At 40.4% G+C, this 25,981-nt stretch overlaps 1 protein-coding gene across 1 annotated transcript in view; it reads right to left on the reverse strand.

The window, feature by feature from the left end:
- DNAH11 (dynein axonemal heavy chain 11) overlaps positions 1-25,981 on the reverse strand; it is a 323,685-nt gene that overhangs the window by 168,227 nt on the left and 129,477 nt on the right. Inside the window, exons 31-36 of the mRNA XM_004604267.2 lie at positions 22,888-23,019; positions 19,546-19,706; positions 9,746-9,902; positions 9,470-9,615; positions 6,568-6,684; positions 3,490-3,628 (exon numbers count right to left, since the gene is read on the reverse strand). Coding sequence (XP_004604324.2) covers positions 3,490-3,628; positions 6,568-6,684; positions 9,470-9,615; positions 9,746-9,902; positions 19,546-19,706; positions 22,888-23,019 — 852 coding nt within the window. The remainder of the gene's footprint in view (positions 1-3,489; positions 3,629-6,567; positions 6,685-9,469; positions 9,616-9,745; positions 9,903-19,545; positions 19,707-22,887; positions 23,020-25,981) is intronic.

Raw genomic sequence — 25,981 nt, forward strand, 5'->3', positions numbered from 1 at the left:
GCCCCTATTTGACTCACTTTTGTCTTCTAGGTGCTAGCACAGTTCACAGTGTACATGCTTTGCAAATACAGGCTGAGTTAAGCAGGATCCTTCCAGCTACTATCCCCACAGCAACCACCCTCTCTGCTGTCTCTGCTTGTCGGTGGGGAAGCCGCTAAGCCTCTCCACGCTCCACGATCACTATCTATAAATGAGAGCACCTACTTTACTCCCAAGGTTGTTATGGGAGCAAACGGAGTTCATGCTTTGTGGGTAGTAAAACAATATATACATGTATGAATGCGCCCTGTAGTATAGGAGTGGATTTAAAAAAACTGATTTAGTGGGTCTTGACCATCATTTTATTGGCAATAGCACAGAACTAAATAGAATGAACAATATGAAGTACATTGCAAGTAATAATATCAGTATTTGGTAAAAAATTTTGGTTCTATTGTGTACATCTGTGTGTGTGTGTTTGAGTGAGTGTCTGGACAAAGGAAAAAGTATTTTTCACTGAAGGTCATGGAAAAAGTCATTTGAAAGTGACTGCTGTAGAAGGAGACAGGATTTGGAGAGGACAGAAACAGGTGATGAACCAGAACTTAGAGGCCAGGTTGTGGGGCAGAGGATGGGGGATTTAGCTACTGTACTAATATTATAAAGGGGGTGAATGTAGAATAAATTCAAGATACAGATATAAGAGGATTTGGGGACCCTCTTAAAACATTTCTATGTTAAAGTAACTTTCACCACTTTTATTCTGCTATTCTTTGGATAAAAAAGAAAAAGCACTGATTCTTTTAAAACTCTTCTCTATAACTTAGAAAGATAGGAGTGCATTAATTCTTAACTCAGCAATTCTTTTTTTAAGTCTCAGTCATATAATGATTGAACCCCAATCCCTTCACCAGTGCACATGTCCCACCACCAGAAACCCCAAAATACCCCCCTCCCACCCAGCCCCCACCTAAGTAGCTGATGATCTTCACTTTATTCTCTCTATACTTTGAATACATTCAATATTTCAATAGAGAACTCACTATTACTGTTTGGAATTTCCCCCAACAATCAGGTCTACTGAAAAGGCATCATTTAATAATTTCTTTTAATTGCTGAGAATGAAGACTCTATAAACTCAGATTTTGGATTTCTGATATTTTAGCTCAGTTCACAGTCCCAATGCATTGCTGTAAGAAGCCACTCTGGGCACCAAAATGGATTAGAAGACCTCTGGAATCAGGGTCTTTAGGAGCAGAGGGTCCATTTTGTGCTCAGCAGTTCCGGATCTTTATTTTTTAATTTTTAATTAATTAATTTATTATTTTTTTAATTAGTGTTTTTAAATTTTTTAATTAGTGTTAACTCAGCAATTCTCTCATGGCTAATAGATTTTTCTTCGCCCCCATCACATTCATAACATCTAAGTTGGGGACCTTTAGCCCTGCTTGTTCCACCTTTTCCCCAGTATCTCCATTTATAACTGGCTACAAATGGCCCCTTCCCCAGACAGGATTAGAAAGAACTAAACTCAAATCTTCCTCGCACCACTTACTAGCAGTGGACTTAGATAACTTCAATAAGTTTCTGCTTTATTTGCCTTTGGGGCAGGCTTGGGTGATGATGGGAACACTTGAAATAATAATTATGGGAAGGTGGTGGGATTGGTGTTGAAATACCGAATGTAATCAAACTGTGAATAACTCTTTGAAAATAAAATAAAATATATAAGTTTCTGCTTCTATAATCTAAAGCAAAAAAGAGCATATCCACAAACTGGTAAAAATATGAAAAGATATCACACTGCTTCTCTTCCATAAATTTCTCTTCCAAAAAGAAATCCCTTTCTTCCTTAAGACTATAGTAAGTTTTTCAGGCTTGATTTTCTTAAACATTCCTTTCATGAAAACTTGATCTTCTCAGTAACTTCTTTGAAATCACAAACCTTAGAATTTGTTTCACTTGTTCTGTGTCTAACCTCCTTCTGAAACTATACATTTATTCTATAGATACAGTAAGTGCTCAAGGAATGCTTAAGTCTTATTCCTGGGGATGGAAACTGTGCAGTTACATGTTTCCTGGATTCAGTGATCTTTTTTTTTTCTTACACTTTCCCCCCCCCCACATTTTAAAATGGAATCATTGCAGGGGAAAAAGGATATCACAAATAAGAAAAAGTAGAAAAATTTTAAGTGTTCACAATTACCCAGAGACAAATGCTAAAAGTCATAATGTCGGTGCTTGCCCGGTATGCAGTTGAGTCTGGCTTAATCCTTGACACTGCATATGATCCCCTGACATCACCAGGAATGATCCCTTATCCACAGCCAGGAATAAGTCCTGAGCATCACTGGCTGGGGCCCAAAGTACAAAATAAAAATAACAATGCTAATAAAACAAAAATACTATAAGGTAATGCCAAATCACTTTGTGTGTGCCTAAAACACTGTAATGAAAAATTTATAATACACTAAATTATACATTGCACCTATAGTTTGGTATGGTGTATTATTGCATGACATTATTGTAAATGTTTTGCCTTATTATTATTATATACGACATGACTTCCCCGTATAATGTAAATTCACACTAATCATAACGACAATGTGAATTTATCTCTCAGATTCCAAATTTTGCCCATACCAGGGGTAATTTAAGATGAGTATGTTAGCAGCATAAGTCGCTGTGATATTTTACTTTTTATTTTTTATTTTTTTGCTTTTTGGGTCACACCCGGCGATGCACAGGGGTTACTCCTGGCTCATGCACTCAGGAATTACTCCTGGCAGTGCTCAGGGGACCATATGGGATGCTGGGAATTGAACCTGGGTCAGCCGAGTACAAGTCAAACACCCTCCCTGCTGTGCTATTGCTCCAGCCCCTAGATGTGATATTTTAAACTTTTACCCTGGAACACCTACTAAGGAATACCACCAGAAATTCCTGAAAAGGAACCTAAAGACTGAAGTCAAAAAGTGACTACAAAGCTAAAGTTTAAAAATAGAAGTGCTGATACCTATAACATTTTTGTGGCACGTCAGTAGTTCCTAGGAACTGCTTGGAAACCAATGAAGGATGGTAAAGAATATGCAAGTTTGACCCATTTCAGAGGTCAAGAAATAGTAGAGCAAAAAGTTAAAAGAAAAATAAAGGCCAAGTCAACCCTGCCAAATAGAAGATCAGTAACAAAATTATAAAATAACATTTCTTGAGGTTTTTCTCAGAAATTCAGTTTTACCTGACTATTTAAGAATCTAATATTTTTTAACAGAAAAGGAGGCATCATTTTCATTTATAATTATAGCACAGGCAAAGTTGTAAAGAAAATCACAAAGCCACCGTTAGAAACTATAGAAGCACAAATTAAACATTAGACCTAAGATATGTCAAGTTTAATTAAAAATATATGCATATGTACATTTTCCAAACTCATATGGGAAATACAGTCACTCAGTACAGTCAAGAAAAAAGCATAAAAATTCAGAGAAAATGCCATGAAGTCCCCCTCACCTGCTTGGAGAGCAGCTCCCTGCACAGAGTGTACAAAGTAATAAACTTTCGGGCTAAAGAACGTGCGTCCACAAAGCCTTCTGCCACAAGCATGATTTCACAGATTAGCTCAATGTCAGGGGCTACCATGGCACAGGGTCTGAAAAGCAATATGACCTTCTGTTTTAAAAGGTGATAAGGTAACAAATACAAACGGCTGGAATTGAGTGATCGGCGTATAGCAATATACTAGTAACCATTCCCACGCAGGTCAGTTTCCTTGGTCAGTTGCCACTAACATAGCCCTTGACCATGACTGAAAAAGGGCCTGCGGTTATGGGACACAGAGAAAACGACAGTTCCCAGAGTGGCAGGCAGCTGTACAGGGGTGAGAGATTAAGCCACATCTGTGGGTACCTTTGAGAAATTTCTAGTGTGTGGGTCGCAGCAGGAAAGATGAGCCCTGGTGGTTTGTGGTCAAACCCAGGCTTCATCCGGGGCCTGCACTTGGCAGGCAAATCTTTAACCAATGGCTGTCCAGAAAACTACGCTTGCTGAGTGTGGTACCCACCATGGGTGATTATAATCCCCCAAGATGACAGCACCAAGAGCAGAGCCCAAATGAGCAACAACATGCACTAGGGGGACAGGCAGGGGGACCCAAGCTTCATGTGGACAGAGGAAATTAATTAGGAAGTGATTTGACTCTATATCATCTGGTTGTTAATTTATTTCATCAATAGCTAACATAGCTTAGCTTCCATAACTGAGCTTAATAACCACCTCGCAAAAATTCACAAAAACGGAACCAGGAGTCTTCCAGCTCCGACAACCCACCTCTCTGTGGTAAGAGGCCAACAGGGTGAGTCGAAAATGAACAACAGCCTTACAAAAATGTGACTTTCAAATTCCCTTCCTTTTGAAGAGGTGACTTCCAGAAAGTTCTCCCTGAGACAATGCCATTAACAGCAAGAATGGAACAACTTCCACTCAACTTAAGTCAAGTGCAAAGAAGGAGCCAAAGGAAAGTCAGGAATAAGTCCATTGTCCTAGACTGTAAATGTTACATTCCAATTGGATCTATCCCCTGGTTTTTATGTAGATAACGACTGTCTACTTCATGGTTTCTTCTCAAATATTTCCCCTAAGTCCTTCAGGATTGATTTTACTAAGGGTTTCTGTCTAAGCTGGCCCCACACTTTCCTCACACTTTTCACTCCTTTTCACAAGCTAGACTTTAAGAACAAGTATCACTGTCACTGTCATCCCACTACTAATCAATTTGCTTGAGCAGGCACCAGTAACGTCTCCATTGTGAGACTTGTTGTTACTGTGTTTGGCATATCGGATACGCCACGGGTAGCTTACCAGGCTCTGCCATGTGGGCAAGATAACTCTCGGTAGCTTGCCGGGCTCTCTAAGAGGGGTGGAGGGATCGAACCTGGGTGCACGGTTGTGAGCAAGGCAAACACCCTACCGCTGTTCTATTGCTCCAGCCCAACTTTCCTAGTAGTAGGTAAATTTTATAATTCTAAAATTAAATGCAATTAATATACAAATCCATTGCTCTATTGCATATTCACATACAACATTCTTACTACATGCCAAGTTCTGTTGCAAGCCATCAGAGCATCTTAAGCAGCAGTGGGGAATTTTATGATTAAGAGAAAATTAAAAGGCTTATTCTATTTCCATCAAGTATCACAGGAGAAAAATGTAGCATGTTTGCTTGATATTTATAAAAACAGACAACTAGTGTCGACGGAGCACTGTTTTCATGCCATGCGGGATGCTAAAAGCTTATAGTGCGTCTTCTCCCTTAATTCTTACTGCGCTCTCTAGGAGGTGCCTGCTATTCCTGTCTGTATGTTCTCAAGGCAGATCTCTACTCTAGGAAGTACAGCACATACTTGTCAGTGGTGGTCAATGGGGATCAGCTTACCACACTGCCTCCACACATGAAGATGATTTTTATCACCCAAATTACCCAACATAAATGATGCTGCACTTAGCTAAGCCAAATTTATGAAAACTTAACACAACGATCTCTGTGCTTGGAAGTCACAAAAAGCTGGTAAGTGAGATGGGGGCTTCTTTTTGTACAGGCACAAGAAATCTTGAAGGGGGCGGGAAATGTTTTGAGCATTGACAGTAGTAAAATTGTCACAAACTGTAAACTAAACCAGGTGCATTTTATTACACACAATGGTACCTGAACAAAATAAAATATGAATTCATGCAAATGGTTCAGAAGGGAAAGCTCAGTTTCTTTGCCAACACATGTATTTTTGGACAGCAGGGCATCAATAAGTGTTTTGATCATTCATCAAACAATTCTACATTTAGGGAAATAGTCTGAGATAAGGTAGCTTTCTATGAGAAGATAATTCTTTTTTCACTCTTTTATAATAATAAAAAACTGAAGAGCAAAAATGCAAATTCTACATGTCAGATAATAGGCAATCAATAAGGAAATTACGAGCAAGTTAAAGAGACTAATTTGGAGCTACCCAAAATAATATTTAAAAAGTTTTTGCAACAGTATGATAAACTACTTATGTAAAATATAAAATGAGAGCTAACTAAAAGTTATACTTTGCTTACTCTCTTAACTCCAACTTCATGAAAAAGTAATTATAAAAGAGGGGGCTGGAGTGATAGCACAGTGGGTAGGGCCTTTGCCTTGCACTCTGCCAACCCGGATTCAATTCCCAACATCCCATATGGTCCCCTGAGCACGGCCAGGGGTAATTCCTGAGTGCTGAGCCAGGAGTGACCCCTGTACATCGCCAGTGTGACCCAAAAAGCAAAAAAAAAAAAAAAAAAAGAAAAAGAGACTAAAAAAACATAATAGCTATCATTTCTGAATTGTAATGCTATATGTTTTCTTCTTTATTTTTCTGTATTTACCAAGTATTCTATAATGTGAGAAACTTAGGTTTATAATAAAACTATCATTTCAAAGAACTAATATTAGTTTCCCAAATTTAGCTTTCGGGCTGAGATTCTCGGGCGAAAACAAATCGTGCGACAGAGCAGACCAGCAACGTTAGGTGGCAGGAGCGCTCCAGATGCTAAGCAACAAAGCATAACACTTGCCTGAAAAGAGCTTTGAGATTTTCCGGTAATTCGGTTCGACCAGCATATCCTGGGTTCATAGTAATAAATATTCCGACTGATGGCTTCAGTGTGATAGCTTCTCCAAGAAATACAAATCTACCATAAAAAGAATGTTGATGGGATTAAATGTGTTCATTGAATTTGAATGCACACTGACAAATGCAAGCCACTGCAAAATGCAAATTATTATTAGGAAGCTGTTTATTTTGTGTAATTTGATAAAAACTCATACGCATACATATTTTGAGTGCCTCAAAGTTGTTTATTAAAAAATACGCCCCCATCCCCGCAGAGGACTCACAAATATGGGAAGCATTTGTTTATATTTCAGAAAGGAAAAAATAAAAGAAGACCTGACTCCTTTACCAGTCAATGAATGCTGCTATTGCTGTGGCTGCAATGTGGGCTGCAACTGTAAGTGGCCTGATGGGACTCTGGACAAACAGATGTCCACGCTGAGAAGGGGACTCCTTGTTTAGACTTTGTCTATTTGCTCACTCTTCCTCTACCCTTCCCTTCCTCTTATTTAACGAACATTTCCTGATTGCCTCTGAGAGGTTAAGAGCCTGTGGTTACAATGGTCAGTGCTGGAGTCAGCCTGTGAGCACTGCAATACTTCAAAATTTTCCAAGCCAAATGGGGGTTGGCCAGGGAATAATATATTCACCTACCTCATTGGCCTAGATAAGAATTTAAAGATAATGCATGTACACACACACATACACACACACACATACACACACTGAAATGCCAGAGTATGGTGAATACCTAAAATAAGTTAATTATGGTTGTTGTTATGATGACATGAAGGCAGTGGAAAGAAAAGATTTTCAGTAAGATTTTCAGATACCAAATTGATTCCAGAGCAAAAGGATGGTAAGGGGCAGTAGAAACCAAATAGAAAGAAACAGAAAGCAACTGTCAGACTAGGCCAATGAAAATAAGTATAAGGCTTCCTCTGATTGGCAAAGGAAAGAGCTAACATAATTAAGGAGCTGGGAATAACTACAGAATAGGGAGGAGAGAGAGAAAGTCAATGTTTAGGACTATGAGCTTGCTGAATAAATTCTAGATAATTAAGAGAAGAGGAACTGGGTGCAATCAAGGTGAAAACAGGAACATCTTCATTCCCCTAACTGTGAGTGAGGCGAGGCAGAGCTGGCAGCAGGGACTGGAGAAGTGAACTGGGCAGCCAAGGAACCAGCAGCTTCCCTGGAACAGGAGGCAGGACAGCCGTAAGTCAGGGACATGGATCTTGAAAGGTGAGAGCCATGAGATGCCGGAAGACTTTATGGTTGGGACATGGTCCTGTCCCTAAAACGCACAAATCTACAAAAATCTAATAAAACTCATGAAAGCATGAAATGTTACCAGGGGAGATGAAAATGCAAGCACTCAGATGAAGAGGTACACCTGACCCCTCCCTTACTGTAACCCCCCCCACACACACACACAGATGCAGAAAGAGGAGAAGATGGAGGGAGAAGTATGATGGAAGATTTCAGAATCCCTTGTATGAAACAGTTTATAGAACTCTCCATGAGGAGATCCATAAAGGACATCTGGGTTACATAAAATAAAAGATTTTTCTATGCCAAAAAGGATGTGAACTAAAATAAGATTATTGAACCAAGGGATCAAAAGATGAAAGAACTTTGCTTCTTTAGCATGGCATCAGAATAAGGGCAGTTATGCCATTGACATCTGGTGACAGGAAAGATATCCCAAATTATACTGAAAAAGGACAGATTTTTTCTAGAAGAAACATCCAAATGTAACCACAAGTACTGGAAATTTGTATAGTAGATTCAGAGTTTTAAGGGGCTACATAATCTCTCCCTAACTGGAAAACAAAAGTTCCTATGGATAAGAGAGCGAAGCTAGAAATATGCACATAGAAGGGCAGGTCAAACACTGCATAGGCAATACACTATGAGAAGTAAACCACATCTGCATAGTTCCTGAATTAAGTCACTTAGCCCAGGTGGCAGTTATGGTTAGTCTTTTGAAGTGTGGCATCATATTGAGAAGTGGTTGGCTTGGGGCATATTTGAAGTGCCTTTGAATCAAGTTACTAGAAGAATTGAGGGGGTAATCCACGGGGATAGCACAAATAAAAGAGCCAAGACAGCCTCTGGTTACAGACAGGCCTCAGATATCAGTGCAGTCTTGAGATGCCTCCACGGGCAACAGCTCCAGGAGTGTAGATGTGAGGGGGAAATGCGGCCATCAGGTAGCAAACGGCACACAGGGATTGAAAACTTGATAGAGAAGAACCCAATAATTCAACCCTGTGACATCAAACATTAGCAATGAAAAGACCTGTAATAGACGCAGCGTGTAACACATGGTTGGCTCTGAGTATGCTTTCCATGCACTCCTCGCAACCCTCGAAGGAGTTGCTGTATGCTTTCCTGCCCCCTTTACAGAAGAGAAGAGGAACAGGGAGCACCTGGGAGGGAGGGAAGAAAAGAGCAAAGCTGTAGGGTGGGATATCCTGGAGTCTACAGGAAGAAAGCGTTAGAAGGGAGGGAGCAACTTTATCAAATGCTGCTGGCAGGTGACAGAAGATGAAGCTGGAGATTGCATCACTGGATTGCATCAGAGGGTGTTCATTAAAAACAAAAACATTAAAGTAATGTAACATGCCTTTCTGGTATTCAGTACTTAAAAACCCTTATCATATGCAGGGGGTTCCTTAAAATAGCTTCAAAATTTAAAAAAAAATAATAATTCTTTAAATTCTTCTCTCTCTTTTGATTCATTTCACAAGTCAGAAAGAAAGGGCAATGATTCCATAGGATAAGGCTGACTGCATTGTTTCATGTTACTCTTTCCATGTGTAGCAAGAGAAAAAGTGTCACCCCGTTTGCTCACTCACCTTTCTTTCCTGTTTCTGATGGCATCATGTATCATTTTCACCTGCACTGCTACCACAGACAGAACTTCAACAGAAATTCTATTGAACTCATCAAAGCAGCCCCAAGCTCCTGTCTGCACCAGTCCCTTATAGATGTTCCCTATGGACTGAAGGATGAAGGAATCAGGCATCAAGAATGGAACAGACGGGGGTTTACAGCTATTATTGTGAGTCTTTTCATATCTGGAAAAATGATATTAGAATAGGGGATTTAATAGAGTTTGAGAACTGGCTTACTTTGTAGTCCATTTGCTCTGAGCAGTTGAACACGTAGACCATCATGCCAAGGGCACGTCCAAGATCTTTGGTGGTTTCTGTTTTCCCGGTACCAGCTGGGCCAGCTGGAGCCCCACTCATAGTAAGATGAAGTGATTGGGTCAAAGTTACATAGCACCTTTGAACAATAAAAAAAATATACACGTGACTATTATAAGATCTCTAGGAAAAGGTGCAACTCAATTCTTCAAAAAAGTTCCAGAAGTTAAGGTCTAGAATGTGGTAGTATCAGAAAACAGTGGTATATCTATGAGTTGTTTACGGTGAAGAGTCAGAGTAAGAGAGCACTTGTATTATTAGGTGGGAAGTATATAAAAAGAACAGGTCAGAGTGCCTGGATGTTTCGGTGTGTGACTGAGCTGGGTTTCTCTGCAGTGCCTGCATGTCCTAGTGCAGTGCCTGCATGTCCTAGTACAGTCCTGGTGACACTGCCTTAGGAGATCCCTAACCACGAGAAAATGTGTGATCTCTGGAGCACCATAACCACATGTGCAACCTCCAGCAAACACAATAGCCAAAATGTGCTCCAGCACCACAAGGAAAGTGTGTGAACCTTGACAAGGGTGTGTGTAAGTACTACAACTGAGTGTGACAGTATCCCAGCACAACAGGAGAGGAAGAAGGGGGAAATAAGCACATACATACATTAAAAAATAATAGAGAGGGGCTGGAGAAAGAGCACAGGAGGTTAGGAGCTTGCCTTGCGTGCAGCTGACCCTAGTTCAAATCTCTGGAACCATTTCCCTGAGCATTGCCAGGCTCTCTCCTGATCCCAAGCACAGAGCCAGTAATATCCCTGAGCACTTCTGCATGTGGTCCCAACCTCTCCCCTAAAATAAACAATAAAGAGGAATGTATTGCTTTTTTGTTTGGGGACCACACCCAGTGGTGCTCAGGGCTTACTCCTGGCCCTGCACTCAGGGATCACTCCTGGTGAGGCTCAGGGGACCATCTGGGATGCTGCTGATTGGATCTGGGTTAGCCACATGCAAGGAAAGTGCCCTACCTGCTGTACTGGCTTGTACTGAGGATAAGGACCCAGAATGTATTGCTTTAATTATTTCATTTCCCTAGAGTGTGCTTTGATACATATTTCTGGAATTTTGAGGCAACACTACAGTTACTATGGCAGGCCACATCTCAAGCTATAGTTTAGAAAATGAAAAAATGGGGCTGGAGTGATAGCATAGCGGGTAGGGCGTTTGCCTTGCACGCGGCCGACCCGGGTTCAAATCCCAGCATCCCATATGGTCCCCTGAGCACCGCCGGGGGTGATTCCTGAGTGCAGAGCCAGGAGTAACCCCTGTGCATCGCCAGGTGTGACCCAAAAACCAAAAAAAAAAAAAACAGAAAATGAAAAAATGAAGTGAATTCCTGCATAATGAATTAATTAAACGCTCATTTCATTAAACTACTACCTAATGGACACATGAAATGACGAAACATGTTAATATGTATATTTAAGTACAGAACATGCAAATAATACAGCTTATTTTAATGTACAAGGCAAACATAAAATGATAATTTGTTATATCAAAACGTATTTTAGAAATATCCTATGTAACTATGGATATTTAGATTGTGACAATACTTTTTGCAGGAAAGATTCAGGCTGAGGAGAATCAATGATGGAGAGAACACTTGTAAATGATGGAAAACTGGTGCCTGGCTCCGTTTTGGACTGGACACAGGTGAGCAGCTCTCCCCCGCCCTTCACCTCGCCCTGCCCCCACCTCTCCTCAGATCCAGGCCAGCAGAGCAGTGGGACTGTTCCTTTAGTATTTCAGAAGTGTGCAGCTACCAATGCAGCCTCACGACACATTTCCCTTCTTCATACCTCATAGGAGCACTTAAGAGTCATTCAGTGAACCCAGGGCCTCTGGAGTGTCTTGACTGTCCCCAACCACATCGTGCTAATAATAACTTAATACTAGTTTCAAGCACCTACTCCCACAAAGAGTCACAAAGGAAACCATGGTAGTAAGAAATCACAGAACCCCAAATTACAACTGGAGGAGAGGTAGAACCTATGGCACTGTAAGTCCCCCTGCAACCTTACCTGGAGTTCCAGATAACTAGACAGAAACAACAAAATTGTTTGGGCTAGCTCTGGCAGGCAGGAAGTGAGCAATGCTCAACTGACTCCCTCAGAGAACTCCCTGGTGGGTGGAGGATGGTGAATGAGAAAAACTCATCCTCAGACCACAACAGACACAATGCGGGAGCATGTGGGACCCCACCACGCTTCATGGAGATGCAACATCCTCAGGAACTTCAAAGCCATCTTCGCAAGAAGCACTGAAGGAACTTAAGACAAAACAAAGTTCACAACTGTGCATAATGCCTACAAATCTCCAGATTGATGGAACAGAGTTGAGTATCCTGAAATAGACCCTCAAGTGTCTGATCAATTAATCTTTGATAAAGAATAAAAAACATGATATGGTGCAGGGAAAGCCTCTTCAACAAGTGGTGTTGGAAAAACTGGTCAGCTACTGCCAAAAATGAATTTAGAACTCTTTCTAATGCCATGCACAAAAGTCAAATCAAAATGGATTAAAGACCTTGATATCAGACTTGAGTCCATAAGAACAAAGAGGAAAAGAACTCTTCATGACATTGAAGCTAAAGGCATCTGCAAGGATGAAACACCAATGACCAAGTAAGTGGAAGCCAAGATAAACAAACGGGACTATATTAAATTAAGAAGCTTCTACCTCAAAGGATATGATGGTCAGGATACAAAGATAACCTATGGAATCAGAGAAAATATTTATCTAACTCTCATCTGATTAAGGGTAATATCAAAGATATATAAGGCACTTTTAGAACCCCATCAGAAATACAAACAGTGGGGCTGGAGCGATAGCACAGCAGGTAGGGCATTTGCCTTGCATGCGGCTGACCCGGGTTCGATCCCTGGCATCCCATATGGTCCCCCAAGTACTGTCAGGAGTAATTCCTGAGTGCAAAGCCAGGAGTAACCCCTGAGCATCGCTGGATGTCACCCAAAAAAAAAGCAAAAAAAAAAAGAAATACAAACGGGCAAAAGGTAGTGGAAAAAATACTCTACATCACTAATCATCAAGGTGATGCAAATCAGCAACAATGAGATATCTCATCACACCACAGAGACTGACAACATCAAAAAGAACAAAAACAACCAGTGCTGACAAGGATGCGGGGAGTAACTAGGGACTCTTCATCACTGCTGGTGGGAATGTGGACTGATCCACATTTATTTCTGGAAAATAATATGGAGATTCCTAAAAAAAACAAAACAAAACTAGCAATTGAGCTTTTACTTGACTCAGCAAACCTCACTTCTCAAAATATATCCCTATGGTCCAAAAATAAACTGAAAAAAACATTTGCATCCCTATGTTCCTTGCAGCACTATCCACAACAGCCCAAATCTGGAAACAACCCAAGTGTTGAAGCATAGATGAATGGATAAAGAAACTATGAGACACGTATACAACAAAATAGTACTTGGCTATAAGAAAAGTCATGAAATATGCTGCTACATGGAGGGACCTGGAAAGTATCATACTAAATGGAGTTAGTCAGAGTGAGAAAGGCCAACACAGAATGATCTCTCTCATATGTGCGACAGAAAGAAACATAAAGGTGCAATAATGAGTACCTAAAAGCAATGGAAACAGTATGAATTGGAATTCCATAGGAAACATGCCACTTAATGTGGCTGAGGGATAGGACAGGGAGGGGCAACATCTATGGGGGGGGGTAAGTGTTCAAAAGAGAGAAAGAGGTAATGCTGAAAGGTGGTAAGGTATTATGCACGAAACCCTAACAACAACAGTACTGCAAATCACAGTGCAAAAACATATTTTAAAAAAAAGTTCTTCTCATAAAATCAGGGTGGGAAGTGAATGTGGGAAGAGGGAGGCATTTGTGGAGGAAAGTGGGCACAGGTGAAAGGATCAGAGTTAAAACACTGTGTACCGCAACCCAATCATGAATCACTAGAACTTCATAATAATTAAAAAAATTTAAAGCAAAAAGTATCAAGTGGAGCAAGAAAAGCCTCTTCAACAGCTGGTGAAGGGAAAACTGGTAGGGCACAAGCAAAAAAAAATGAATTTATAACATCATGAATAAAGCCACATCAAAATGGATTAAAGGCCTCAATATCAGACCTGGAACCATTACCTTATACAGAGGAAAACAGGCCAAATTCTTTATGACACTGATTACAGAGGTATCTTTAAATGATTCAATGCCACTGGCCCAGCAAAAGACGCAAAGTAAAGAAATGGGACTACATCAAACTAAGAAGGCAGGAGTGGTAGTATAATGGGTAAGATGCTTGCCCCACACACAGCTGATCCAGGTTTGATCCATGACACTCCATATGGTCCCCTGAGCTTACTAGGAGTGATCCCTTAGCACAGTGTTAGGACTAAGCCCTTAGCACAGCCAGGTGTGGCACCAAAACAAAACTAAGAAAAAAAGCTTCTGCAGTGTCAAATATGGAATGAGGAATAGACTAAAGAGATTAAAGAGATGTCCCATGGACTGGGAGAGGGTATTTACCCACAACTCTCTCCATAAAGGGTTAATACCCAGGATACATAAAGGTCTAATAAAACTTTGTAAGAACAAACAACAGACCCCATCAAAAAATGGAGGGTGAAAGATGAACAAAAAACTTTCTCCAAGAAGACATACAGATGGTCAAAATATACATGAAAAATTCTCTGTATCACTTATCATCAGGAAAATGCAAATTTAAACGAGATATCATTTCACACCTGTGAGACTGTCACATATCACAAAGGAAATAAAACAACTGTTGGTGAGCATGTGTGGGAAAAGGCACCCTCATTCACTGCTGGTGGGAATGTCAATTTGTCCAAACCGTCTGTAAAACAATATACAACCTCTCAGAAAACTTGGAACTAGAATTGAGCTGCTGTATGATTTTGCAACCCCATTTTTGGCATCTACCCCAAAGGCCCAAACATTCTATTCAGAAAATACACTTGCTTGCACTCCTATGTTCAGTGCAGCACTATTCACAGTAGTCAAAATCTGGAAACAACCCAAGTGTCCAAGAGAACATAAATGGATAAAAAAATGTTAGTATATAGACACAATGGTATACAACTGTGGCTTTAAGAAAAGATAAAATCATGCTATTTGCTGCTATGTGGACGGATCTGGTAAGTATCATGCTGAATTTAGTCAGAAGGAGAGAGACAAACACAGAATCACCTCTCATATGTGGTACATAAAGAAATAAGAGTAGTGGAAAAACAAATGTCCAAAGGCAACAGAAAATGAGACCTGGTCTTGAGTAGGAAGCCAACTATGGTAAGGGGGATGGGGTGGGAGGGGAAAAGGATGTAGGCCGGGGGCACTGGTACAATGGTGGAGGGAAGCAAATACTCTGATGGAAGGTGTGGTGCGGTAATATTTTATAGATGAAACCCAACATGAAGAATATTGTAAAAGAAAATCCCAAAGAATAAAATAAGAATATAAGGAAAACTATAAAATGACGAGATCCTGACAAATGGTTTCTTAGAAATATACATTATTGTTGTTTAGAACAGACAGTGGACATGGCAGAAATAGATGGAAGTCAGAAGACCAAGAATAGTATCTATTTAGCAGACTGCTATATCACTGTATCACTGTCATCCCATTGATGGTCGAATTTGCTCAAGTGGGCCCCGTAATGTCTCCATTCATCCTAGCCCTGAGATTATAGCAGCCTCTCTTTACTTGTCCTTCCCAATGGTGCCACATTAGGGGCTCTTTCAGGGTCAGAAGAATGAGACCCATAAGTGCTACTGTATTTGGCATATAAATATGCCACAGGGAGCTTGGCAGGCTTTCCCGTGTGGGCAGGAACTCTTGGTAGATTGCCAGGTTCTCCGAGAGGGAGAACTAGGCTATAAGATGTTGAGTGGCCGCTTTGTGGCCGTGCACTTACAGGAGCTTTCTCGGGGCAGGGAGGGAAACTCAACCCACCCCCTCCAAGGGGCCCTGGTGAAGACAGCCAAGCGTGGGGGCAAGAGACTCTGCTGGACTGCCATATATAAATCATATATATATATGTGTATATATATATGTGTGTGTATACACATATGTCCACTGTCTGTTCTAAATAACAATAATGTATATGTCTGAGAAACCACTTGTCAGGATCTTGTCATTTTATAATTTTTCTTATAGCACAGCGGGTAGGGCATTTGCCTTGTACACAGCAGACCTGGGTTCAATTCCTCCATCCCTCTCAGAGAGCCCGGCAAGCTACCGAGAGTATCCTGCCCACACGGCAGAGTCTGCCAAGCTCCCTGTGGCATATTCAATATGCCAAAAACAGTAACAACAAGTCTCACAATGGAGACGTTACTGGTGCATGCTCAAGCAAATCAATGAACAATGGGATGACAGTGCTACAGTATGTATATCTATACACACACCTATATATACATATGTGCATATATATATATATTTGATATATTTGGGAGGGCACACCCAGAGGAGCTCAGGGCTTACTTCTGGCTGTATGCTTAGGGATCACTCTTGGGAGTGCTCAGAGGACCATAAGGGGTGCCAGAGATCAAACCTGGAAGCTCCTTACCTGTTGTACCATCACTCCAGCTCTCCATATTAATATCTACTAATATCAACATATCTCAGAATGATCCCATAAGGTGAGTTTTACTGTAGGGATATATTAATAAAGCCCAAGATAAATGCATTGGAAAATTCACAGGTCATACAAGCAATCACTAAGTGGAAAGTGTTTATTTTATAGTCACCTCACAGTTATGTGACTCTTACAATAAATACGAAGTGGAAAGATCTCTGCTTTAGAAATTATAGCACTGTCTACTTTGGGTGGGTGTTGGGGGGCACACCTGGTGGTGCTCAGGGGACCATATGCCTGAGATAGAAGCAGAGCTGACAGAAGCAGCTGCATGCAAAGCAAGTGTCTCACACCTGAATTGCAGCACTTTTTTGTAGTGGAGACGATCCCTTAATAATCTTCTGAAGTTCCAAGTTTGGTTTGACATATGGTTACCAGACTGCATTTCCTGCCTTCCTTCCAGTCATGAATGACCAATGATCAAGGCTCAACTGCATGTTATATGCTCTAATGATGTGAGCTCTGGCTAAAAAAGAGCCCTCAGAGACTGCTTTCCTCTTTTTCTCTGGCACATGGAAGCCTCCTGCTGGCCTATACTGCTGGATCACCCTTCTCTGCATGGTTGCCCAGAAGACCATCAGTTCTGGGTTGTTGAAGCCACTGTACATTGGTCTCTTTGTTGGCAGCTTAACTTGCCATTCTCACCCAACCAGTCAAGTTCCAGCCCAAGTTTCTCAATGGCTGCTTGAAAAACTGGCTGGCTGATTTAAACTGCAGAATCTGGACACATAAGAGAGGATATGCTGTGAGATTTGCCTACCACACAAAGGGATGATCAGCATCAAATAAATTAGCTTAATGTACATAGCATCTACATAGCATCCTTGTGTTATTAAAAATAATATCTGAAGGATCAAAATGGAAAATAAATGTATATAATGTAAATGTAGATTATCTAGAACTGTTCACACAACCAAAAGCAACATTCATCTTCCATTTAGATTCCAAGTAAACTAGTGATTTTTAAAAGTAAATGAAAGTAAAAAAAAAAACCTTTTTTAAGTAAAAATAAATCTTTGTGTGTAAAGATGAACTTGAAAAGAATTCTTCTTTGTCCCTTCTTCCCCGGGGCCTCCCTTCTCTCTGTTATGGTGACACCAACATAACAGCGTCTCTGTTGGGTTGGAGAGATAGAACAGTGGACAAGTGTGCTCATCCTGCACACAACTGACCCAGGTTCTATCCCTGGATTCATATATGGATCCCTGAGCAGTGCTAGGAGTAATTCTTGAGTACAGAGTAAGGAGTTAGCCTTGAGCATTGCTGGATGTGGTCCCCAAACAAACAAAAACCCAACAGACTTTCAGCATCCGCAGCTTTGAAACTCTAAAGTGAGTTTTTCAAATCACAAATTGTAGTCTCTCATATTTGAAAGAAAAAAACAAGCCCATAAATTAACTCCTTAAGATAGCCAACACTGAATTTTAGTTAGAGAGTTAAATTTGAAAAATTGAGTTTAGAAGCCCTATGATACAAAACTGATGAAATCACAAGCAGATTACTGCATGCATTGAAGAACACAAATCTAGTGGGAAAATCTGCCGTCCTCACCACAGCCCAGCTTTCTCCACATATATGTGAAGCCATCTCCCCTGATTGTCCCAGAGAAATTTACAGTGTGGCGGCAGTGTATAACTGAGGACATCCCTATTATTTTGTCATGTGTGTTCTCTTTCGTGAGGTTCAGAATTAAATCTTTCTCCCACCAAGTAATTGAGCAATGGTTGAAATACCAACAAAAACTAATTTCTTAGCAGTGTAACATATCATTACCTCTATAACATTCTGATCGTGTGAATTTATTTAGCTAGGTCCATGAGATAAGAAACTTTAATAAAAATAACCTTATCCTCTTGACATATGGGAGCCATGCTGGATTTCTAGTTATCCACTTGGACTGGCCAAACTCCTTCCCACCTGAGAATCACTGAATTTCTTTGCAATTTTCTTCCTAGAAAGTTGCTTACTATAGTTTCTCACTATCAATGAGGTCTCAGCTCCAAGTCTTCTCTCTCAATCTATGAAAACTCTCAAAGAGCATTTTTAACATAGCACCATGCTTTATTTTTGCTGTTGCTTATATTATTCCCTGAAATAGCCTGGAAACTTAAGTAATTATTTATTATCATTTTACCCTTCTAGGCCCACACATGCTTCACCCAACTCTAAAACCAGAATACTTAGCACAGTGCCTCAGAAATATTTGTTGAATGATTTAACCAATCCATGCTATCCCTCTCTTCTTTCCACAGTGGTATTCATGCCTTTAAAAACAATATTAAACATTCTTAATCATAAATGATCCAGATGCAAGGTGGTTACAAACCCTAATACCGGGAATTTAGGTGTAGAGAACCAGGAATAAGTGATCAAAGATGCCGTCCCAAGAAATACTCATCAATTTTTCTCATAATTTCATATTGGCAGGCTGCAACCTGCTGTGACTTTCTTTTTCTAATTGTCCACATTTACTATATGACCAAATGAGATCATCAAATACTGCTCACAACAATAATAGTGAGTTTTTTTGTTTGTATGTAATCAAAGTAAAGAGAAAGTAAAGTGAAATTTATCAGCTACACAGGTGGTGGTGGTGGGGTGGGGAGTGGGGGAGTGGGGGGAGGTTTACCGTGGTTCTTGGTGGTGGAATATATGCACTGGTGAAGGGATGGGTGTTTGAGCATTATGTAACTGAGACTTAAGCCTCAAAGCTTTGTAACTTTCCACATGGTGATTCAATAAAAAATAAATTAGAAAAAAAAAAAAAGAAATACTGCTCACAGTTGCCCAATTTGTTCATCTTCTATCATTCTCTTTAATCTATAACCTTTTTTTCCTTGCTTTTTGGGTCACACCTGGTGTTGCATGGGAGTTACTCCTGGCTCATGCACTCAGGAATTACTCCTGGCAGTGCTCAGAGGACCAGATGCTGGGAATCAAACCCGGGGCGGCTGCATGCAAGGTAAACGCCCTACCCGCTATGCTATCACTCCAGTCCCTCGATCTATAACTTTGTATGGGCTAGAAGACATTTGGGGCTTGGGTTTTTCCAGTCCAATCCCATCGATCTTGCTACCTGTCTGTGAGAGGAGTGATCACTAGTCGCGGACTGTTTCCTAGGTATTCGTAGAAGTACTGGAACTGGGCATCGCAGATATTAACGAGGCAGTGCTTCTGAGAGTCCTCCCACCGGTGACGAAGCTGAGACAGCCAAGCAAAAGCCTGGGGACTGACCACCTAGAAATATCACATGATCATTACAGAGGATACTATGCACTGGTAAGGGAGGCAACTATTTCTCAGGTTTTATTTTATATGAATCTCACAAATGGGGCAGGAGCAGGATAGTGGGCCTTGCATGCAAGAGAACTTGGTTTATTCTCCTGAACCGAATGGTGTCCCCATCCCCCAACTGCTGGGAGCAACCTTCAATCACTGAGCAGAGGGCAGCCCTCAGTACTGTTCAGTGTGGCTCTCTCCACCCCATGCTCACACAGAGAAGCTTTTTTGCATGTACCACAACTCGTAATTACATGGAGATGGCTGAAAACTTGTTCAGAAAAAAAAAGAGCAATCACCTTCATCATAAGGTTTTTACTATAAAACTATCAATTCGTTCAAGCAATTTTTTCCCATTAAGAAATCCCTCCCTAGAGGATTATCATGTTTGTAACTTTACAGTGATATCACTGATATAAGATAAAAAATACTGTATTAAAATGGCACATATCTATACTTCTTGGTTGTCAGATACAAACTCTATTAACAACAAAAGACAATGTAAAACCAGTCTTCATTCAGTACAGATAGTTTCCTTCTTAAAAATTTAAATCATAGTATTTTGGGGTTGGTGTTCTTTTCTAGCCTACTCAGTACTATCTAGTCTTCTTTTTCAGTTTGTGGAAGATCATTCTAGACTTAAAAGAAAATAAATATGCCCCTAGGGATTTTGGGGCATCAACTGAAGTACCAAAAATATTATCCACTGATTTGACAGCTATCTAAGTCTGACATGCATATTTCATTATGATAAGGAAAAAGACAAAGCCTCTATCTCTTTGTCACAAAAATAAAGAAAACATTTAAATCATAATTTATCCTACTGCAAGCAAGTCACCAACAAGTTGAAGGCTGAATACTTGAAAACTCATCACAAAATTACCAAAGAAAGAATACATGTTCATGGTGTGGAACCATTTTTATTTTTTAGTTTTTGTTTTGGCTGTGCTCAGGGCTTACTTCTGGCTCTGTGTCCAGAAATCCCTTCTGCCTGGGCTCAGGAAACCATATGTGGTGCCAGGGATTAAACCTGGTTGGCCACATGCAAGATAAGCGCCTTACCGACTGTACTTATTAACCTGTTCAAGCCCTTATTATTAAAAAAAGATAAGAAAAACAAACAAACAAAAAACCACCAGCACAGCCTCTGGTATAGGGAAGTAATCTGAGGTCCAACACATGTTAGATTAGAAACATGCTCCACTCCTTGAGTCATATCGTTGGCCCCAAGAATCAACTTTGGACTAGTAATTAAGAACATTATTGACTAATAGCACCAAATCTGGTTCAAGAAAAAAAATTGTTTAAGTTCATGGCTTATACAAAGAAGCATTTGCTTACACTTTGTGAGAGAATTAAAATTCACTCTAATTTTAATAAAGAGAGAAAGAACAAGAAAAGCAACAGCAAACTCTTCACAATGCATAGACACTCAAACCACGAAAGAATTCATCTTACTCTAGCACCATCACCCCTAGAAAGCAAAAGAGATGGGGACTACAGATTTGACAGGTTTGATCTATCAATGCAGAGCAGCAGCAGACAGGCACATGCACACTTTTTACATTTTAAGTAGATATATTTTTTAGAAAAAAAGGATGAGAAAAATTTTCATTTTACGTGAAGTACTGCCAGTCACTGGAACATGGACTTAAAAAAAAACATATCCCGGAGAAGCAAAAAAGTATAGTTGAAATGATATCTGCACTTATAAGTTCATCGCAGCACTGTTTACAATAGCCAGAATCTGGAAAAAACCCGAGTGCCCTAGAACAGATGACTGGTTAAAGAAACTTTGGTACATCTATACAATGGAATACTATGCAGCTGTTAGAAAAAATGAAGTCATGAACTTTGCATATAAGTGGATCAACATGGAAAGTATCATGCTAAGTGAAATGAGCCAGAAAGAGAGGGACAAACATAGAAAGATTGCACTCATCTGTGGAATATAAAATAACAGAGTAGGAGACAAACACCCAAGAATAGTAGAAATAAATACCAGACGGTTGACTCCATTGCTTGAAAGCTGGCCTCACATTCTGGGGGAAAGTCATCCCAGATAGAGAAGGGAACATCAAGTAAAATGTGGTTCGAGGCCACGCCGGGGAAGGGTGATGCATGCTGAAAGTAGACTAGAGACTTCATGCGATGGCCATTCAACACCCCTATTGCAAACCACATCATCCAATTGGAGAGAGAGAACAAAAGGGAATACCCTGCCACAGAGGCAGGGTGGGGTGGAGGGAGATGGGATTGGGGGGTGGGAGGGATGCTGGGTTTATTGGTGGTGGAGAATGGCCACTGGAGAAGGGATGGGTTCTCGAACATTGTATGAGGGAAACACGAACACGAAAATGTATAAATCTGTAACTGTACCCTCATGGTGATTCACTAATTAAAAAATAAATTAAAAAAACTATTTAAAAAAGAAAAGAATAAAGAAAAAAAAGTGTTATAAATGTGCTGGAAAAATTAGAAAATAATTTCTTTAATAATTTAATTAGGGCCAGAGAAATAGTACAAGGGTTAAGGTGCTTGCCTGGCATGCAGCTGGCCCTGCTCTGATCTCTGGCATTGCATACAGTTCACTGGCCAACTCCGGAAGTGACCCCTGAGTATTTCTGGGTATGGCCCAAAAACAAATAAAAAAATTCAGTTAGTTGGGAATTCAAAAATTGAAGGACTAATAATTCTTATTCATTCTCTCTCTCATTCTCTCTCTCATTCTCTCTCTCCTCTCTCTTTCTCTCTCTTTCTCTCTCTCTCTCTCTCTCAATTGGGTAAGTCACAGGGTGATCTTCACAGGCTGCTGACTGGGATAGTATTATAGAGAAGCCTGGAGATCAGGAATGAACACGGACTTCTCAGAGTTCTTCTGACCTATTCTGCTTTCAATGATCTGAACAGAGGCTCCTGGCCTGGAAAGACCCTTTGGGACATTACTTTGATAAGGATCCTTTTTTGATATAATTTATCACCTATCGCAACTGAAACACACCCCAGGAAGAACAACCAACCTCTGATGAATGTCAGCTGAAATATACAAAATTACAATCAATGAGTTTCATAGAAGTACTCTCAACAATGAAAGCTTTCAGGGAACAGCAGAGCTCATGGGATTTCTATAACTACTTACCTTCTGAGAAATAAGCTTGGCCACCACATCTCTGGCATGTACATCTATGGTACAAATTGTCATGATCTTCTGCCTGTCTCCAGGGAGAAGTTCTCCCAGCAAAAGGGCAATCAGAGTGTTCAGTTGAGAAACCTAGAAGGAATATTTTAAAATTAGAATGTAGAGTTACAAGTACAGACTCTACCTGTCCACTAGTCTTTCTATTTACACACAGGCTTTGGGTATATAAACTTATCTAAAGTGTTCTCTCAAGGGTCCCTGAGCCAGCTCTGGGAGTGGGTGAGGGAAGAGGACAAGTAAGATTAATCTCTCTGAGTTGAGACTCAGAGAAAACAGGTCAGAACAACTCAGATCTGAGAGCAATGGCAACGCCAGGGGGAGAAGCAAGATTTCTTGGCTGTTGTGAAGCGACTCTCCACTCTAACGGTGATCTAGTTCACAACTTGGCAGGGAAAGAAACGACTACCTATATTAAAAGGTTAAATTGTGTAAGCTCTGAATAAATGCAACATGAGTGAAAAATGAAGTGCTTTACTGTTTTACATAGAAGCTAGTGATGATTACTGGAAAAAATGCCAACTGAAGACTCTCTGACTTAATTCTTCATTCATGTTGTTAGAAACAGAGTAAGGGCACAACAAATGATCAGAGACCACAGCCCTAGAGAGCTGGTGTACAGAATGAAGCTGCCACTGGGGAGAGAAGAACGGGAGATTCATGGTTGTGGAAAGTTACAGTACACCAGACAACCTCAATAAAAATGAAGAATAAAATTCTTCTATGTCTATTCTCATTTTAAGTCCAACTGTTTCTTAGATCAATACTTTTCTAAACCACTTGTTTCTTCACAAAATGCCAGGGACTAGAAAATGTTGTGCTGCCATAATATAGAGAGTAGCTCTGGTTTTGTGAAGCAACATTTCAGTTTCAGTCCTGAGGGTGCACATGTAGATCTGATAGAAAATATTTCTCATTGTTAATTGTGGTCAGAAAGATTCTGACAATACTCCTAGGTGGGGTCATTTTGTTAACATGTTCATTCACGTAAAATAGCTTTACTCTGGTTTACTGAAAAATTTTTAAAAAACCTGCTTTATTCTAGGATAGCATATTATATATATATATAAAAAGATATCAGCTTCTTTCTTTTATAATGCTGCAAAGGATAGTCAATTATGAACTGTGATCACTGGAGTGAGGTGGCAATGGAAGGCATGTGATGGATCCCCAGGGCTCTCAAACCTCTGTAGCCTACTGTAAAAAGTAGGTCCCATAGAAGGCAATTATTATATCTAGACATGAGACACTGCAGACTCCCCCGAAACTGCTGGGAGGCTGACCTGTAGAAGGTGATAAAGTAAGAGGAAAGAAGGTCACAAGATGGTAACCCAGAATGTGTACAGGCGACACGAAGAGAGAATAAATGATGCACCCGACATCCATGAAACATAGAGCTTGTGGCAGCTCATCTAATCTCTGGAAATTTATTTAACCGTCAAGTCAATCATCTTATTTTTGTAGGTGAGGAAAGGGAGTCACAGATGTATTAACCACATTTGCTGATCAGGTAAAGGAGAACTCAGGCACAAGGCGACCTGAAATCCTGGGGTAAAGGAAACCTGGGGTAAAGGAGTGAAAATAGCTATTTTAGAGTCAGAAGCAAGCCTTGACTATGAGTGGCCTAAAGCAAATAAATAATAATAATTAAAAATAAATGGGTGGGGTTCTTATCTCTCTTGCTGAGAAATACAGCCTGCCATTAGCATAGTATTCAGCTTATGCTCAGTAAACATTCATGTATGAATATAGGAAGAAATGAACAAAGAAATGGCACCAATATATTGTCTTTCATAGAAGAGGACAAATGTAGTTCTTGTTTCCAGGTCCATGAGGAATACAGATAATCACTGTTTTCGCTAGGACAAACACAAAGCACTACAGTAACACAAATAAATAGTGCCTTGTAATCTAGGACTTGAAAAGACATTCTGGAGGAAAATCATTATGTTAACTTTGGTAGAATGAGTCTGAGTCTGAGTTAGGTGGTGGGAGTGTAGGGGTTGGCCATCCAGGAGACAGTATCTGATCCCAGGAAACGAACCTTACGGAGATCCAGCAGACAGCCGCTGGCCTTGTTAGGCAACAGAACACAGTGAAAATGAGGAGATGGGGAGGGAGAAAGACCAGGCTCATGGGGATGCTGATGAGGGAAACAAGAAGCATGAGGACTCGTTCAGATTACCGAGGGGTCTTGTTTCCACTGAAGGGCACTGGGATATTACTGAAGGTCTTGGGGAAGTGGAGGTAATAACCGGATGTGTGAAAAGATTTCTATGGAAGTGGTAGAAAGAATGTATTAGAGGAAAACAAAATTGAAGGAAACCAGACAGCACGGTTTTACTGTAGTTCAGGAGAGAGAGAGAAAGAGTATGACTTGGACCAGAACACTTAGAATGTGCCAGATAAAAGAACAGCACTAGAGCTTTTCGGCACTGCTGGAGAGAGTGGGGATCAGGGTAACTGGCCATTAGGTCTAAGGATCAGGCAGATGTCTAGTGGGAGGAATGGTGAAAAGACCATTGGGAAGACTCAAGGAGTGGGTTTAGAAGAGAGAAACTATTTCAGATGTTCTAAGTGGCATGTGCTTGTCTGGCTTCCCCGTGGAGAATTCCAACAGGGTCTGTCATTGCTTCAGGAGCTTACCTAAGCCAGAGGTCAAAGCATCAGCATATTACAAAAGAAACTGAGCAGCTGGGATGTATTTACATAGAGAAATATGAAATGTTTTTATTCTTTCAGGGATTGTTTCTGGTAGGGCTTAGGGAACCATTCAGTGCTGTGGATAGAACCTAGTGTCCTGCATGCAAAACATACATTCAAGCCTTTTGAGCGCCAGCAATAGTAAGATCGAATATCTTACAATGGCATAAAATTAAAAGTTTCCTTCATCTTCAGTTACAAGGTATTTTCACAAGGTTATAAGTGGATAGACATGGAGAGTATCATGCTAAGTGAAATGAATTAGAAAGAGAGGGACAGACATAGAAGAACTGCACTTATTTGTGGAGTATAAAATAATATAACATAAGGCTGA

Source organism: Sorex araneus, chromosome 1 (assembly GCF_027595985.1).
Source record: "Sorex araneus isolate mSorAra2 chromosome 1, mSorAra2.pri, whole genome shotgun sequence".
Lineage (NCBI taxonomy): Eukaryota > Metazoa > Chordata > Mammalia > Eulipotyphla > Soricidae > Sorex > Sorex araneus.